Here is a 16,529-nt window from a genome sequence, read left to right on the forward strand (position 1 = left end):
AGGCCGCAGCACAGCGGTCGTAGATTACCACACGGTGCATAGTGCAGGTCGCTTGCAAGACTCGTGAACCAAGAAATCAGTCATGACGGTGACAAGTGAAATATTTAGTGTATTTGTCCCCTTTGCTCCCTTTGGCTCGGAAGTCTGTGCTGCAACACCGTGAGTAAGAGCAAGCGTGAAGCCAAACTCCATGGAGGTCCATGCACACGCGTCCACCGTAACCTGGTTTTTGGAGAAAGCTATCTATTATTCAGTCCTGTTTTGAGGATTCTTTTACAGAGACTCACTGTATTAGGAATATCGCATCTTCGTGGTAAACGAATAGAAATCAGGACTCCAGGACACGACGTGTGCAGCCTTCCAAGCCGCGCTGGGTGCCGCTCGTATACGAATCATGATACCTTCACTGCCAACCCAGCCATGCTCTTGCCCTAAATACACTAATAACTTTGAGATCTATTACGCAGACGAAGAACTCAACCGGCCGTCTTGCAGCAAGCGCTGTGCGTGGGTGAACTCAGTCGATAGTAGATACTAGAAACTGTGGGACTTACAATGCCAGGTTTCTTCCACCTCTTCCACTTCTTCCACTGACTTCTCAGATCTTCCATATGCTACTTCTCATCATACTCGTCAATGACACTCTTTGGACGTATAAACTTTCCTAGGGGGGTGTACGCCAAATGGCCAAAGCCAAAACCCTCTGGGCCACCAATCTTTACTCCTCGCTCAGTTGCAGTCCATTTGTCGCTGGCGGCCAGACCTAGAACCACCACGAATAGACCGTACCTGTATTCAGGAGTTCCGATGGCCTCTCCGTTCTGAGCATCGATTACAGTAATAAGATCTGGAGCTATAGCCAACACATCCTGCTGAAGCTCTTGTTTGCCGTCGTCTCGCAGCCTCAGGACAGCAATGTTTTCGTTCTTGAAGGGAACCTTAATCGTGCCTTGGAATGGAGAACCACGTGCCGTACCCCTGATAGCATCACTATGATCCCGTACATCTGTGCCTTCGATTAAGCATTCTCCGTAAGCATATCCTCCTCTTAGCATCCTCTCCACCCCAACTATCTTGCCCTTCCACAGAACTTTACCCGCGCCTGGCCCTCCACATTCGTCAATGATTGTTTCCGCCACATTGTCCACTCTATTTTCCTTTCTGGCCCTGGCTACTCCGCGGCCTATTCTCCATGCTTGAGAGATTGTATGCTCCACCACCCAGCGTTTGGTCTCAGCTCCAGTTACAGGTGACTCTGCGCAAGCACAGTGAGAACCCATCTGAGACAGCGCCGCTCGCAACGTCTTCTCAACTTGAAGGTCGCTTTTGGCCTTGGGCATGAGCACTACATTCCCATTGCCGTCTGTCATGGCAATTGGCGACCATATTGGCGATCTTTCGTTGAAGACAACTGGTGTAGTTTGCCATTTTGTAGGATAAGCTCGGCCCATCCAGTCGCCATCTACACACGGAATGTTCATGTTGTTGCTTGCACCAAGGATCATGCCTTGTAGGCCGTTGCCACCTCCGATTTCTAGGGCAATGATATGTGTTGCTGACCGGTCACAAATGTTGGACAGCTCCTCTTGGGCCTCGAGTATCTCGTCTGCGCTTAGTTTTTCGATGCCTACCGTTGGGCTGCCAATACCACCACCACACCCTACTTGGTCCTCGTCCTTCAAGTCGAGGGGGTTGACCACTCGTACGGTGGCCCCGTCGCGAAGCTGATTTCGTAGCCTGACCATGAATGAATACGGAGAACCCCCTCCTCCGGTTCCAAGGATGTAGCATCCTGTTGAAATCCACTCCACGTCCGTTTCAGAAATATACCAGACACGATTCTTGACCTTGGGCTTGTAATCTAAAATGTTAAAAACTTCCGCAATATTGTCTCGTTTCTCCTTTACCACTGTATTTTCGTCTTGCCGCTGATGTTCCTCCATGCCGTCACAGCTTGCTTCATCATCCTCATATACCTCGACTATACTCTGATCTCGATGATGATTTGCAAAGTCAAAGTCGCCTACTGCGCGAACAATAAATCTATTTTTGTGAGCAATGTACTATGATGTGAGTCAGCAAGCTTTCCATCTATCCAAGGCCCGGACATATTTACCGGAAGAGGGAGGGTATCCTTCTCGACGATTTCGACCGAGGACGGCAAGGCGCCAGCGAATATCGTCTTTTCCACAGCCATCCGGCCAATCTCATCAAGTAGCTCTCTTGTTTTTTTACTCTCCGTCGACTTGACTATATCCACCACTTCACTTACTCTTGCTATAGCCGCGCCTATTGCATTTGCAACACCGGACCACTTCGGCGTCAGAACTTTGCTGGCTCCTTTCAGGTTTCTGGGGGCAAGTATGGCTCCTCCTCCCACTAGCAGAACTGGAATGTCCTCCGGTGACGTTTTCATTTTGTCCACAATTTGCTCCAGCTTGATGCGGATGATTTGCTGGAATTCCCTGCTCTGCTTCTCACTCAAAGATCCCCGAGCAAGGCCAACGTGGCCAATGTTGAGCTCAGGGTTGGCAAGCACCGCGCAATCCGTGGCTGTTAATATCTTTCCGCCAAAGACAACAGACTCTGTAGTCAGCCTATGGCCGACACTATCAGGCCCAACAGTAAGGTGATCGTCTTTTTTGACAATAGAGCCTCCACCTAGACCAATGCTTTTCACATCCGGACAAGAAAAGTTCATTCGGATTCCGGCAAGTTCGCTGTATGCTGCCTGCTGCCTTGGAAACCCATTCGCTTGGAGCAAGCCAACATCGGTAGTTGTTCCGCCAATATCCACCACCATGACAGCTTGAGATAATTGGCCCGACTCTAGAAATGCTGCGCCTCTCATGCTATTCGTCGGTCCACTTGAGAAAGTTCGGATAGGAAGGCGAGCTGCCATTTCTCCTGACAGCATTGTGCCATCGTTCTGCGTAACGAAAACAGGGCATGTCAAGCCCAACTTCTTGATGGGGTCTTGAAAGGACCTGATTGTTTTTTGCGCAAACGGTAGAATGGATGCATTCAGTATGGATGCATTCTCTCGCTCGATGAAGCCCAGATTTGCTATGTCCCGCGAACAGACAACATAACTGTTCGGTAATTCTTGGCTGATGATCGTCGCAGCCCGTTCTTCCTGCCGTTCCACCGTATCGATGGGGCTAAAAACCCCATTTACAACAATGCTATTGATGCCCTTCTCTCGAATCACCTCACAGTGTGTCTTGATTTCATCCGCATCAATATCAGATATCAGGTTTCCATCGACCTCGAGCCCGCCTTTAACAAGAGCATAGTAGCCCAAAATCAATTCTCGCATCTCATCTGGCCAGTCTATGCATGGTGGAACATGTTTTGAAAACGGTCCACACAGTCGTATGACGGCTACACGTGTAAGCCGTGATGCATCTCTCTCTATCACGGCGTTCACAAAATGGGTCGTGCCAATGGTGACGCTAGTGATGTCCTCAGGTCGTATAACGGCTTCATTGAACATGGTGTTTATGACTTTGACAATACCTCTGCTAGGGTTTGTAGTCGTTGGCGTTTTGTGCCATGCCAATATGCCCTGCTCGGGTGACGCCAGTGCGGATGGGTCGAGAATGACACCGTCAGTATTAGTGCCTCCAACGTCGACGCCTATTCGGAGGCGCCGACGTTCGTTGGTAGTGGCCATTTTTACTTAATTCGTGATAGCAAATGTCGGCATTAAAACGGATTTAGATCTGAAGATCGAAACGCCGCTCCTATGAACCAGGACAGTAGTACGCGCAGGTAGAGCGGAGACGAAGCGGGGTTTGTCATATTCTCAACTTATTACCGGAGTACTCCGTATGGATCAGATCCTGGACAACTGGGAAAACAAGATGGGTGATATAATACTGAAGGCCATAGTCCTTCTGCGAATTCGACATGCATATAGTATGCGCGTTGCAAGTTTTCGGTCGGAGACGGGTCGTTGACAGGCGACACTCGAATCATGACGGGCCGCAAAACAACGATGGGATGGTATGCTCTAGTGGGTGGCGGAGATTCTGATTTCTTGAGAGGATGTCGCGTATGGCATTTGTAATTATGGATTATACGCGGAGAGTGAATGATGCACTGTGACACTGCGATCGACTTTGAAACATTGAACGACTGGTGATGGTGGATTGAACTTCACCAGCAATGACAAAGCGGTGTGGTCGTTTCCATTCCTGAATAGGTTTAGGGGGAGAGCAATTGAAAAGCGACCTGGAGGTACTACTTTTAGGCCAGGCACCTAGGCACGATTAGTACTTAGTTGTCACATGCAGTACTTTAGCGATCAATTGATGCTGGACGAAGTGCCCAAGCCTACTTCAGCGCATGGGCCACCTAAAACTGGACACCTAGCCACATCACCTCAAGTGATAGACCAGCTGGTTGACCCAGCCAGTAATAGCACCCACGGATAGGCCTAGACACCGTTGACCTGAGCCAAGTGCCAAGTGGACTGTGGTCCTTTCAGCGGCCAACGGTCAACAGAGCTCCATGTCTCTCCAAACTTGAACGGTCCAGGTCAATCAATCATGCTTCACCTTGGAAGTTGCGTCAGCCAGGTCGTCACATTGCCACACCATCACCGCGACACGACCACGCAAGCATCTACGCCTCCCGCATAGCCTACCCGACAAAAATGCTTATCTAAGGCGGCTGCCTTGCGCCGATATTAGGATCATGCACAGGGCCTTCTACTTGGTCTAATTGCTTTGATGCTGCCTGGCCACGTTTGCTTCACATCCGTCTCCGGCTCCCATCCCTCGCGGGGCAAGCATTTGTCGACCTCGCCATAACAGCTACACTCGCTTTCGACAGATATATACGATACCTCTCAATCCGGCAGCTTTGTTGGAGATAGTCTCGACATGGCTGGCCACTTTGATTTAAGCTCTCAGGCGCAAGAGGCGAGCCCTTATGCGACGTTGCCAGGCACATCACAAGCTGGCTTTGTGCCGCATAACATGACGCCGATGAAGTCCAACCTGGCGCCTGGTAGAGAAATTGCTGGTATGTTGAATTAGCCGCCATCGTCCATGTTATACATGCAACTAATGCTGCGACTGTTGTAGGTTGCAACCCTAGCCGATGGGTTTACGAACTATTAAATAACGACTTCACCGTCTGCGATTTGTTCGAGCGAGCCCGACACGCGAAGCTAGAGAGCACGTATACCTGGGACCATGCCCACAAACTAGTCATGAATGGAAACCAAAGCTTCTCAACAGCTTCGTCCCGCGTATTGTCATCAATATGTCTGGACTGCCACTTTCACTTTGTCTTCAAGATGACCTGGGATGAAGCTCACAGTGATGGCCTGTGCCATCAGAATCAGTCATCATGGCCACTCCGTGATGATCAGTTCCCATGGCACCACTTGGTGTGGGTAGGATCCAGCTCTGACCCAGACGTTGCACAGGATAACACCAAATATTGCCCTCTGTTGGCTCGAGAATATTTCGTTTGCTCCGCTCCACCTTGTACGTTCCAGCTCACCCTCGAAATATCAGAACCTCGCATGCCGCAGTCTTGGGTGGAGCTTCTATTGGATCGAGAGGCTATTTGCCAGCAGCTGCAGGCAGCAAAGGAACAGGAACCTGGCCGCTATGAAGCTGCCACCGACGAATGGGCCTATCAGGCAACCCTGAATCTAAACACATACCTCAAAAATCTGCTGGAATCCACCCCAGAGGACGCTAGGAGCATATCAAAGAGGAACAAGCGCTTTGCTGTTCTGTTCGGACCCCGATGCTTTGCCATGTTTCGCGAGTTGGAATTCACCGAGAAAGTAGAACTTAGAGACGGTGTTGACGAAGGCTCTTTCACCCCTTCACCTCCCCCACCTGCGGGCGGTCCCTCGGAAACAACTGAAATAGGCACCTATCGATCATATTTAGAAGATGTACGTGCCGAAGTGCAATGCTTGATACACAAGGCCGGCCAGGCGGCGGAGAAGCCGACAATCATCACGCCAGTTCTACACGCAGATTTAGGATGTAATGAAGTGCCGAATGCTGCTGCGAATGCATTAGTCAACGTGGAGCGATACAAGCTGATTGGAGTTCTCCCTAATCAAACCCGAGAAGCGGTAGTCAATGCTTACAAACGCCAATGGGACTTGCTGCCTAGTCGTAGAAGAGCATTGGTGGACAGCATCATGGGCATTGCTAATGATTCCGGAGACGAATTGCTCTCTGATTATGCTATTACTCAATCCTCCGTATTTGATAACCAAACACATAGACCCGCGACTAATGATGATGACGGCCTGGTGCCACAAGCACTCAATTTCTTGGGTTTGCAACCTCCGAATAACTATAGCGCAGATTCTCTGATTCAAGCATTTAGACAGAAGCTTGCTCGAGATCCGGCAGATGCTACCACTGCACGGTCGATGCTGCTTCTTATCGCCCAAAACTCAAACGATGATATGTATCAAGCTCAACTACTAATGGAAGCTGATGCAAAGATGTCTCTGGAAACGAGCCGGTCAATCCTTGAACTGAAAGCCGTAGAAGTACCCTGGGAGACCACTTATGAAGCTGCTAAAAATAAGGTAAGAGGCTTATATCCATTCCAACCCCTTCCTTATCTGTTTCCCCCGGTCGCTCCCCCCTCCCCCCTTCCCCTTCTTCTTTTTTGAACGGTAGCTGCAGTCGACACACTGTCTATTGCGGTGTTTGGCTAATACCGGCCGCAGATCGAGGCAAGCAAGAGCAAGGAGGCCACTCAAGTTTTCCTAGATGCATTAGAAGCAATCGCGGATCATACATACTCTCCAGCACTCAAACAAGCAGCGATGGAGCTCCGACAAGAAAACGGCATATACGGGGTCAAAGCTAAGAGTGAAGACGAGCCGGTCAACTATGCATTGCCTGTCGGATTGCACAACATCGGAAACACCTGCTATTTGAACAGTCTGCTCCAATACCTCTTCACTGTCAAGCCAGTACGAGAAATCGTATTAAACTATGACAATGTTAAACTGGCTCTGGATGATGAAAGTATCAAGGCTCGACTTCTAGGCGGAAACAAAATGCAGATGGACCGCGGTGAGGCGGTCGTCGCGCAAGCCTGTGAGTGACACCTTTTCTTAAGAGTCACGACGCGAGTAAAATGGGAGGCTAATTCGAAAATAGTTGCTAAGGAGCTATCCGAGCTCTTCCAAAATCTGAAGGCTTCAAAACGATCAGCGACAAAACCGTCTCAGCGCCTGGCCAATGCTGTGCTGTTGTCGACACACACTCTACTTCACAATACCAAGCAGTCATCTGAACCGCCAATCGGACCAAGGCCACCGCCTTTGCCGGCTCGGCCATCGCCAGCACCACCGACTCAGTCCGTGGAGGACGTTGAAATGACTAACGGCAGTGTTGCCAATGCTCTTGAGCCCTCCGAAATGGCCAGCAATTCCAGTTCGAGGACATTGATCGATCAAGAGGATGCCCGTTCCGACCATTCATATGAGAGGGTAGAAACCGTGCATGTCTCTGGCCAAGCAGATGGTGACACAGAAGTCCTATCTAAGACCGATGACCCTATGGATCAGTCCTCCAAAAGCCCTCCACAACCCACAAAGGAAACAATAACGACTGAAGCCACGAATGATGCGCAGGGGAGTTTTCAAGACGTTGATATGGCCGATGCGGAGATCGAAACCGTAGACCAGAAAGTCTTGAATGCCTTGGAACATCAGAAGAGATCCTCCGGCACCGACCAGCAAGATGTTGAGGAAGTCATGGGTAGCATCATTAATCGCCTACAAGCTGCGATTCAACCGACCTCGGTCGACGAGAAGACTGGCATCCAGCTCGAAAAGATTATGGAAACCTTTTTCGTGACAACGGTCAACTACACCAAGAAATTCGACGAAAGGGAATATCAGTCAGAAATCAGCTTTGATCGTTCCATAACTGCATTTCCGGCTCCGGATGGGCCTTGCTCCTTGTATGACGCCCTGGGGCGCAACTTTGACCAACAAATACTAGAGGAGAGCAAGCTTTCAAGATATACAGCCATCAAGACTCTGCCTCCTGTGTTACATGTCCTCATTCAACGGTCTCAGTCCATGGGAAGCAAGAACGGCAATGCTGTAGTCATCCCAGAGACGTTGTATTTGGACAGATATATGGATGCCCCACATACTTCACCGGTATTCCAACGGCGCGTAGAAGACTGGGCTCTGTCCGATCGCATATCAGACCTGAAGGTTCAAATCTCGAAAGTTGACTCCAACCCGACATATACATCATATTTAGAGAAATACGCAGCCGGAGTCTTAGAAACGGAAGTAGCAGATGGAACTGCAAACGCCGAGTCGGCCGTTGGAGAGGCCCCAGAGATTGTCGCTGCTCCGGAAGAGAATTGGGATTTTGATGGCCCTGTCGATGAGGATTTCCTGCTTGTCACTACGTCAACCTCGACTGGCTCTGAACAGCCGATACCTCATGAGCCGAAGCCGTTGAATATTCGTGCGAGCGATGCAGCTATTCGTCAAATGATGGAGGCTGAGCTGCAAAAGCGAGAAGAAACCCTCAAGGAACATCAAGAAAGTCTAAAGGGAACACCGTATCGTTTGCATGCTGTTATCTGTCATCGTGGGCAGTTGATGTCGGGTCATTACTGGGTATGGATACATGACTTTGAGGAGAACACTTGGAGATGGTACAACGATGCCGACGTGAAGGAGAATAAAAACACTGCGGAGGTCCTGGAGACTCTGAGTACAAGTGGCGAGCCATATTTCCTGTGCTATGTCCGAGATGAAGACAAAGCCGAGTATGTCAATATTCCAAAGCGACAGCCGCCAACACCTCCCTTAGAACTGCAAGAGAGTCCCGCATCAAAGATGGTGACGGATAAGGACGGAGATATTGACGCCGTCGCCGAAGTGGTGGCGCCCGTCATTGAAGGGATCGAACCCCCGGGTGATGAAACAGACCCTGGGTACAAGAAAGGGAACGATGATCCGCAAAGAATGCAGGAATAGCAGACAGTACAAGCCAAACTTGCGTTTCAGCTGTGAGGTTGTTTTGTAAGCAGCGCGTTTAGCCCTCTCTGTACACTAAGGATTGTTAGGTATGCAGTGTTTCCATTATTCGAATGTTTGATTATGGCAGGCATGGTAGCGGCTACTTCGCACGCCAATTTGGTAAAAATCCAGCTTGGTGGCGATGCGGTATGTAGTTGTTAGATATGGCGTCTGGGGTAGACGGCATTCGGACGATGCAAGACGGCCCGAGGCAAAGAATCGTTCGATAGAGAAGAAGTATGGATATGAGAAAAATTCAATCGATAGCCCACGCGTTAGCCTGGTTTTCATATTTAATTTCCCTAGTTTGTAGTTTTCAAGCCCTTGATGATTTTTACCGCCCCTTGAACACAGGCTTTCTCTTCTCCTGGAATGCCTTCAACGCCTCATTCCTATCCTCTGTCGCCACCACCCTCTCATACATCTCATTCTCCTTCTCTTGTCTCGCCCACGCAACGGCCTGCAACCCGGCGCGGATAGCGACTGGTCCACCCTCGCAAATCTCCTGGGCGAGTCTAACTGCCTCTGCTAGGGTAGTCTTGCGGGCGGCGGGCAAAATATCCGAAGCATCACGCTCGTCTTGGGGCACCACTTCCACCAGACGATCCGCAATGCCCATAAAGTACGCCTCCGGCGCCGCAACACGGCGGCCCGTGAGGATCAAGTCTCGGGCTCTGGAGAGGCCAATGATGGCTGGGAGACGGTGGGTGCCGCCTGCGCCGGGGATGATGCCAAGCCGCGTTTCCGGCAGGCCGATGGTTGCATTGGACGAGAGGACGCGGAAGTGTGTCGAGAGAGCGAGCTCGAGACCGCCACCGAGGGCGAGGGACGAGATGGCTGATATGGTGGGGATTTGAAGGTTGGAGAGGGTGGTGAATGTGCCGCGGAGATTGGCGAGGAATGCAGCCGTTCTATATAAATGGGCCATGGTGAGCTTCCGCGGCGAGACGAGCCCAAATTTGCGAGCAGCAGCAACGTTTTGTCAAGAAGGAATAAAGATGGGTTTACACGTACTCTTCCTGCGTGAACCCCCTGCGCTCCTTCAAGTCTGCCCCGGCGCAGAAACAGGCATCGACGGCGCTGGCCAACACCAAGGCCCTCGTTGGTCCCAGGTTGGCGCTGACGCCGGGCCTAGCTACGCCCGTCTCCTCGCCATTGGGACCATACTGCGCATGGACGTCGTCGACTTCGGCGCGGAGAGCGGTCAGGAGGGCCTTGGAGATGGCGTTTCGGGCCTTGGGGCGGTTGAGCTCGAGGACGCGAATGTGGCCAGAGGAAGCAGAGGGGATGTTGGTGACGCGGATGAGAGGTTCGGTTTCGGTGGAGTAGAGGCGGCGGATGAATGTCGCGGTCGCGCGAGGGGACGAGAGCGACATGCGAGGAGGCATTGTGACGGGCAGTGCTGGGCGGTTGAAAGCTACAAGGAGAGGGAAATTGGTGACAGAGAGTTTGGAGTTGAGGATGCGGCTCAATGGGTGGAAGTGACGTCGTCGGCTTTCATCGGTACATGGAGCTGGTTTGCGGACCAAAGGCCGAGGGCGCCCGCCAGGCCGGGAAAGTGCTCTTTGATGTGTGAGAGACTAGCTGGCGATCGCCCTGCACTCGCCCCGGTAACGGCTTGGCAACTGTCATAGAATATTTGCAACAATTCGCTTGTGCTGTGTGTCAAGCTATAGGGGTTTAGCTTACTGTGTCTTCTTCCACTGTTCGGGCCCCGGTCTGCTCAATTAACAACGCTAACATTTGCACAAAGGCGCTTGAAAGGTACCTTAGGTATCAGGTGCGAGACATCCTTAGGGACCATTGCGTAGCTTGTCCAAAGCTAGCCTTTGCTTCATAGATAGATAAGACTATTAAGTACGCGTCTCTATGGAGAAATAAATAGCGCTGATTCAGCATCTTTAGTTACTGGCAGAATAATGGAACGAGCGACTCGTGCAACATGGATGATGAAATTACTATTGCGATGTAACAGCTTGCATCTGATAGGTATGTTGACTAATGAACAACTTGATCCATTTTCGTTCATGATGTAGACAACCATCCCGCACAGCCAGCCCATCAACCTCGAATCACTGGCCAAGGCCTAGCTAGCCTAGCAACAACCCGATACGCAACGGAGAAAGGTATTACACGCAGCGTGCATAGGACTTTAAGATAGTGCCGAGCATAGCATGCTAGTGTTGTGGCGATCAATGCCTAAATCTTGTTTTTTCATTGATCTATCATCATCTAATCCAAGTACCCAAACTTTTGCTTCCTCTGTTGCACACGCCTTCACGGAGTAGACAACCTCGTTCGTCTCAAGCTTATACCTTGAGATCTAGATGGTAAGACCTAATAATTGAGTCTGTGTCGTCAATAGCCAGGGGGCGAATGTCCGCCATTTGCTTGATCTTGGCAGTCCTGCGCATAGTGTCAATATCGCCCGTGTAGTGAAACACCGCGGAGAAGAGGGGAGATCCGTACACTTCTTTAACTTGATCATCAGAGAACTCCGAGCCCAGGCCTAGCTGCTCGATGCGGGCCTTGACAGCGTTCCAGCCTGTAATTCTTGAATTAATGGAGACATAGCGTGTCACTAAAAGTAGACGTTAGCATAGAGGACTCGATAGCAAGGGTGGTGGGCGTGGACGCACTTCCGAAGTCGTGCGGATCGATGATCTCGTAGGTTGATGGGTTAGCAAGAATAGCTGTAACACAGTTAGCGCTCGAATAGGGGTGACTGCAACTTCCTCATCGTACCCTTAGCATGGATGCCAGCCTTGTGAGTACTGGGTGCGAGTTAGTTAGAACAGAGCCAGGTAACCGTCATTGATCAATGAATAGCTTACAATGCCTATCTCAAGGTTAGCGGGAACAAGATAAGTATGCTTGGACACAGGGGCAAGAAGACAAGGTGAGGTCAGTGATGCAAGGAAAGATGGGCAGAGGAGGTGACAATGTGCATGAGTGTCGACCGGTGGAGGGGCGGAACGTACGCAGAAGCCCGTCACAGGATTGTTGAACTAGGAATGAGATTAGCTCAACACATCAGAGTTCAGAATGCTCTCCTTGTCCTTACTGGGATATTGACCTGGACAGCATCGGCAACCAGGGTTTCTAAGCTCTTCAATGCCTTGAGATTATACTTCGACTTGACATAGTCCGGTGCTGTTACAACCATGCGGGCCATCAAAGCACCACTTCTCTTAGGATCAGCGGCTGTTCCTCAAGACGGGCGGTTGTCCTACTTACAGCGGAGTGATGCCATTGCGTTCGCCAATTCCCAACACGCTGGTATCGACGTGCGTGGCCCCAGCTTCGAGCGCGGAGTGTGCATTTGCAACTGCGCAGCCAGTATCGTCGTGAAAATGAGTCTCTAGGGTTAGGGTTAGTCAAGGGTTTCATAAGTTGGGAGCTAGATGATAGCCAAGGTTACCTATGTCGCAGCCCACACAGCCTATACATATGAGTCAGTTACAGGAGTCTACAGGTGATATCGGAAGACGCAGAAACTCACCTCTCAGTGTCCTGATCAAGTCGTAGACCATCCTTGGCGTGGCTCCGCCAACGGTATCAGCGACACCTCTGGGATCCGTTAGCTAACCGAACGCATGCGACACAGTGGAAAAAGATGTCCGTACACTCGGTCGACACCAGCCTTGTCACAGGCTTGATAGAGGTGTAGGATATCGACGAGGTTGCTCCTGAAGGAGTCCTCACTTGAAAAGCGGACTTCAACACCCTTGCTGAAATTGAACTTAGCTCTCATTACGGCGGCATGGGTTAACTTCTCGGTGGCTAGCGAACCTCTTCACATAGTCAATGACCTCCAGGGCAATGGATCTTATCATATCCATGCTCTTGCCGTGGGAATATTCCCGGAGGAAGCTTGATGTTCCAATAACCTAACATGGCATAAGCAGTTGAGCAATCGAAAGAGGATTAGAGGAGGCTACCAGGTCGACGCCATCCACGCCGCACTCGACTGCCTTCTTCGCATCTTCCATATTACAGCGGACGTGCGTAAGGATCTTGGCCTAGAGATGCATAGCGCTTAGTTATATGTCCCACGTTTTGAAAGCGACGACTGTCCCGCTATGAAACTGTAGCCATCCAGCACGCCGATCGACACTGCAGTTGAGAACGAACCTTGAGACCAAGCTGACAGATGGCCTTGCAGTCATCATAAGAAGCTTGACTAGCTACAGGGCTGGTCAGCTCGATGTAGTCTACACCGAAGTTGTCGCTTTACCAACTGTGTTAGTATGTGGTTCATCGTATATTATGATGCTGTTTACTTACAGTGCTTTGGCGATCTTGATCTTAGTGTCGATATCGAAGAAGGCGTTCGCAAACTAGTAGCCGATGTGAATATCGCAGAAAAGGAAAAACGTCGGGTCGACGTAGGAATTGAGGATTCGAACGTACCTGCTCTCCTTCTCTCAAAGTGCTCTCTAAGATACAGTGTCAGTCGCTGTGATGCACACGAGGAGGAGGAGAAATTGCTGTACCAATGATCTTGAACCTGCCAACATTTGAGATATAGTCCTGAACAGACTGGTAGGGAGAAGACGCCGGGTTGCCCTGGGCAGGATAGACGCCATTGCTTGTCGATGCCGAGGGAGCAGCATTGTCCGTCGTCGAGTTCGCGGCGGGCGGGGCAGCGCCAGTTGCGTCTCCGTTGCAGGTACCGCACATGATATCGACTGTGCTGGCAAACGCACGCGGGTCTAATTCGATGGTGTTATTGTTGGAAAGGGTGTCTTTGGTCCGCGTCGAAAGATGCACCTTGGGCAGGATAAGTAAGTGATGCTGGGGATCTAAAAAGTTGGACGTCGGTGACGTGAGTCAAAAGCGATTCCGCTGTCGGCCAGGTTTTTGCCCATGTACTAGTAGGTGGGGGCACAAAAACCCTACAGATTGAGTTCAATTGGCCAATCTCGTCCCGCATTCGCACAAAGCAGCGTCGATCTAATGAAAATCGACTGTGGTGTGTTTAATGCCCCCGATCTAATTCGATGCTCCCCAGGCGGCCCATATAAATGTGGGCAGTACAGTAGATTAGATGCCTCAGGTGCACATCCCATCAAGCCCGGGACTGTCACCACTTTACACATTAGCCAATCAATCAGCCAAAAAATGGGCCAGGAATTGAGGTACATGCTTTTCCACCTATTTTTGGCTATGAAAAAAGTAACAAAATTTATCAGAGTTACAAAGAGCTACATTTCAGGGGAGAAATCTTGGCTGGTGTGCCGGTGTCATTACGTGTAGCGATATGTATGCTTGTTAAGGAGGCTCGCACGGCCCACTTACTAGCCAGTGCAGAAAGTGGTGATAGTTCAGGGCCCCTTGTTCATGGTGTATCAAGCTAGCGGGGGCCGCGTAAATGCGTGTAAAAGGCTTAGATGCCAAGTTTTCAGCCAATTCTGCGCTGGATTTGCCCTCTAAAAGTCAGTCGCTCAATCGTGCTCGCCAAACCAGTGTGCGAGTAAGCTTGCTGATTCTTATAAAAAAATCATGACCAAGGGGATACCGTCTGGACGGTACAAGAGAAAATCTCCACTATAATTCAGTGGCATAAGTCCCTTTGTCAGTCTGCGCATAGTTAGTCGCTGCGTCTAGGATCACGGCCCTAGTCTGGCGTCGCATGTTTATTAGCAACGGCACCCGCCCCTCATGACTGTTGACGCCGGAAGTCGCCCCCCCCCACCCCACAGCTAGAGTGCCCTGCCCGCTCCACACAGCTCATTCTGCTGGATACGGTCAATAGTGGCTCTAGCCATGCAGCCGAGGTCCGATGATGCGCCGTGGTTTTGATGCGCACGATGCTTCATAACAGTTGGTATTTATTTATTTATTTACTTACTTGCTTATTTCTAGGATCAGTGCTAACCGGAAACCAGATAGAGATTGTGATGAGTGCAATGTAAGATTCTAACTTGAACGACCTGAACAGACAATGCATATTTTGAATCCAAGACCTTTTTCCCCAGCACCAGGTTTATTCTTCGCTACCTTGAATCATAGGCATCTATCGAGCTCCTGCCTCGTTCTGTTAATCACTACTCATTTTGACCGCACTCATCCACGTCCATCAAGTCCTCGCATCCTACGCTATCATCGTCACTGTCGATGTCCGTCAACGCTTCATCGCGAAAGTCATCCTCCGTCAAATCGTCCGCATCCTCCTCGTCTTCCAAAGAGCTTAGCTCATCGTCCTCCTGCTGCATGAAGATATCTTGATCCCCCTCGTAGTCGGTCTCAGCAAAGTCGGTCTCGATCGAATCGTCCAGGTCATCGCTAAGCCAGTCCTTCTGCCCCTCGTCGGAATCATCATCGCTTTCGCTTACAGGCAGTTCCTAATGTCTCAGTCAGCACAGAATTCTTCACATAGCATAGGGCTACTTACTCTTTGTGGACTGGAAGTGGCCAGTGATGGTTGTCTGCGAGATCTTCGCCAGCTTCCCTGGTTGCCATCCTGGCTCTCGGCTCTCGAGAGGCTGACAGAGATAGTCAAAAGCATCGAGCACAAGCTCGGTCTGCTGGCAATCCATCGGTGCGAGATGGTTGCGACCACAGAGGTTATGCCGAGGGCAAAGAACCGGGAAGAGAGCCTCTAATTTGAGAGGGAATCTTGTGTATCCAGGCGGTTGCTGGATCCTCTGTTGCTGGTAAAGCGGAATAAAAGGGACACAGCTCTCATCGCTTGGAAGAATATCCTGATAGCCTCCAGCGGCAAGGAAATTTCGAAGAATTACTAGATCATGCTTTCCAAATCCCTAGTTTAGAAAGATTGTATTCTTTGAGATGCTGCTCGCTCGAAGTTTGTGGGCTACTTCGTGTACATCCATGTTGCTGATGGCAGGTCGAGACGATGAGTAAATTCTTGCTGCTGTTTGCCTACTCAAAAATCCTTGAAATGCATGCAAGTGTCTCGAAGAAGATGCTTTGTCTGCTTTTGCTTCATGGCAGAGCTTTCCAGGGTGCTTCAGTGCAGTATTGATCAGAGGCTGGCCATAGACACGATCAATAATCGAGAACTCAAAGAGTTGATGAGAAGCAACAGAATACTCAGTATCTAGGATCACGAGATCCAGGACAATCTGGTATCTGCTGGGATTGGGATAGACCCACTGTCTGCTGGCAGAAATCTCTAACGCGGTCTCGAGAGCTGGAAAGTCCTGGTCGCCTGGCTTCTGCTGCCATTCTCGGCTAAGTTGACCAAGGCGATGCCAACACATACCGCAGCCAGAGAGCGAATGAGAATTGCAACCCTCAACGCTGCATATTCCATCCTTCGATACTGGATGCGCATTTTCGTGCCTGTTCTTGCCTGCTTGCTTTAACGCTAGACAACCAAAAAGTCTTGGCGTTCCGTTTCCCTTCTCGACCTTAAACCGCTTTGGATGGCCAATCATGCAGCGCCCCCACCGCCTCGCGTTATCGTCGTTGCTGACTGGAGGGTGAACAAGACTTCTACTTCGCTTCT

The 16,529-nt window shown here is 50.4% G+C and overlaps 5 protein-coding genes across 5 annotated transcripts; 1 reads left to right on the forward strand and 4 right to left on the reverse strand.

Annotated features, from left to right (window-relative positions):
- Positions 1–614: 614 nt before the first annotated feature.
- On the reverse strand, positions 615–3,676 carry G6M90_00g044200 (uncharacterized protein; the record flags this gene model as incomplete). Its single annotated transcript, XM_014692268.1, has 2 exons — positions 615–2,063; positions 2,117–3,676. 2 exons carry the CDS (start codon positions 3,674–3,676, stop codon positions 615–617), a joined length of 3,009 nt encoding a protein of 1,002 aa, XP_014547754.1.
- Positions 3,677–4,889: 1,213 nt separating this feature from the next.
- On the forward strand, positions 4,890–9,010 carry UBP2 (Ubiquitin carboxyl-terminal hydrolase 2; the record flags this gene model as incomplete). Its single annotated transcript, XM_014692269.1, has 4 exons — positions 4,890–5,031; positions 5,094–6,577; positions 6,722–7,097; positions 7,161–9,010. 4 exons carry the CDS (start codon positions 4,890–4,892, stop codon positions 9,008–9,010), a joined length of 3,852 nt encoding a protein of 1,283 aa, XP_014547755.1.
- Positions 9,011–9,386: 376 nt separating this feature from the next.
- On the reverse strand, positions 9,387–10,440 carry auh (Methylglutaconyl-CoA hydratase; the record flags this gene model as incomplete). The annotated part of the gene is made up of 2 exons (XM_014692270.1): positions 9,387–9,963; positions 10,067–10,440. The coding sequence occupies 2 exons, from the start codon at positions 10,438–10,440 to the stop codon at positions 9,387–9,389; spliced, it is 951 nt and encodes a 316-aa protein (XP_014547756.1).
- A 921-nt stretch (positions 10,441–11,361) lies between these two features.
- lys1_2 (Homocitrate synthase) lies at positions 11,362–13,735 on the reverse strand (the record flags this gene model as incomplete). Its single annotated transcript, XM_066130342.1, has 15 exons — positions 11,362–11,633; positions 11,692–11,745; positions 11,798–11,816; positions 12,034–12,060; positions 12,117–12,237; positions 12,290–12,413; positions 12,474–12,494; positions 12,555–12,622; positions 12,679–12,783; positions 12,845–12,942; positions 12,994–13,074; positions 13,187–13,283; positions 13,340–13,392; positions 13,466–13,491; positions 13,549–13,735. 15 exons carry the CDS (start codon positions 13,733–13,735, stop codon positions 11,362–11,364), a joined length of 1,353 nt encoding a protein of 450 aa, XP_065986150.1.
- A 1,367-nt stretch (positions 13,736–15,102) lies between these two features.
- On the reverse strand, positions 15,103–15,517 carry G6M90_00g044240 (uncharacterized protein; the record flags this gene model as incomplete). Its single annotated transcript, XM_066130343.1, has 2 exons — positions 15,103–15,379; positions 15,450–15,517. 2 exons carry the CDS (start codon positions 15,515–15,517, stop codon positions 15,103–15,105), a joined length of 345 nt encoding a protein of 114 aa, XP_065986329.1.
- Positions 15,518–16,529: the final 1,012 nt, after the last annotated feature.

This window comes from Metarhizium brunneum, chromosome 2, assembly GCF_013426205.1.
Source record: "Metarhizium brunneum chromosome 2, complete sequence".
Classification (NCBI taxonomy): domain Eukaryota; kingdom Fungi; phylum Ascomycota; class Sordariomycetes; order Hypocreales; family Clavicipitaceae; genus Metarhizium; species Metarhizium brunneum.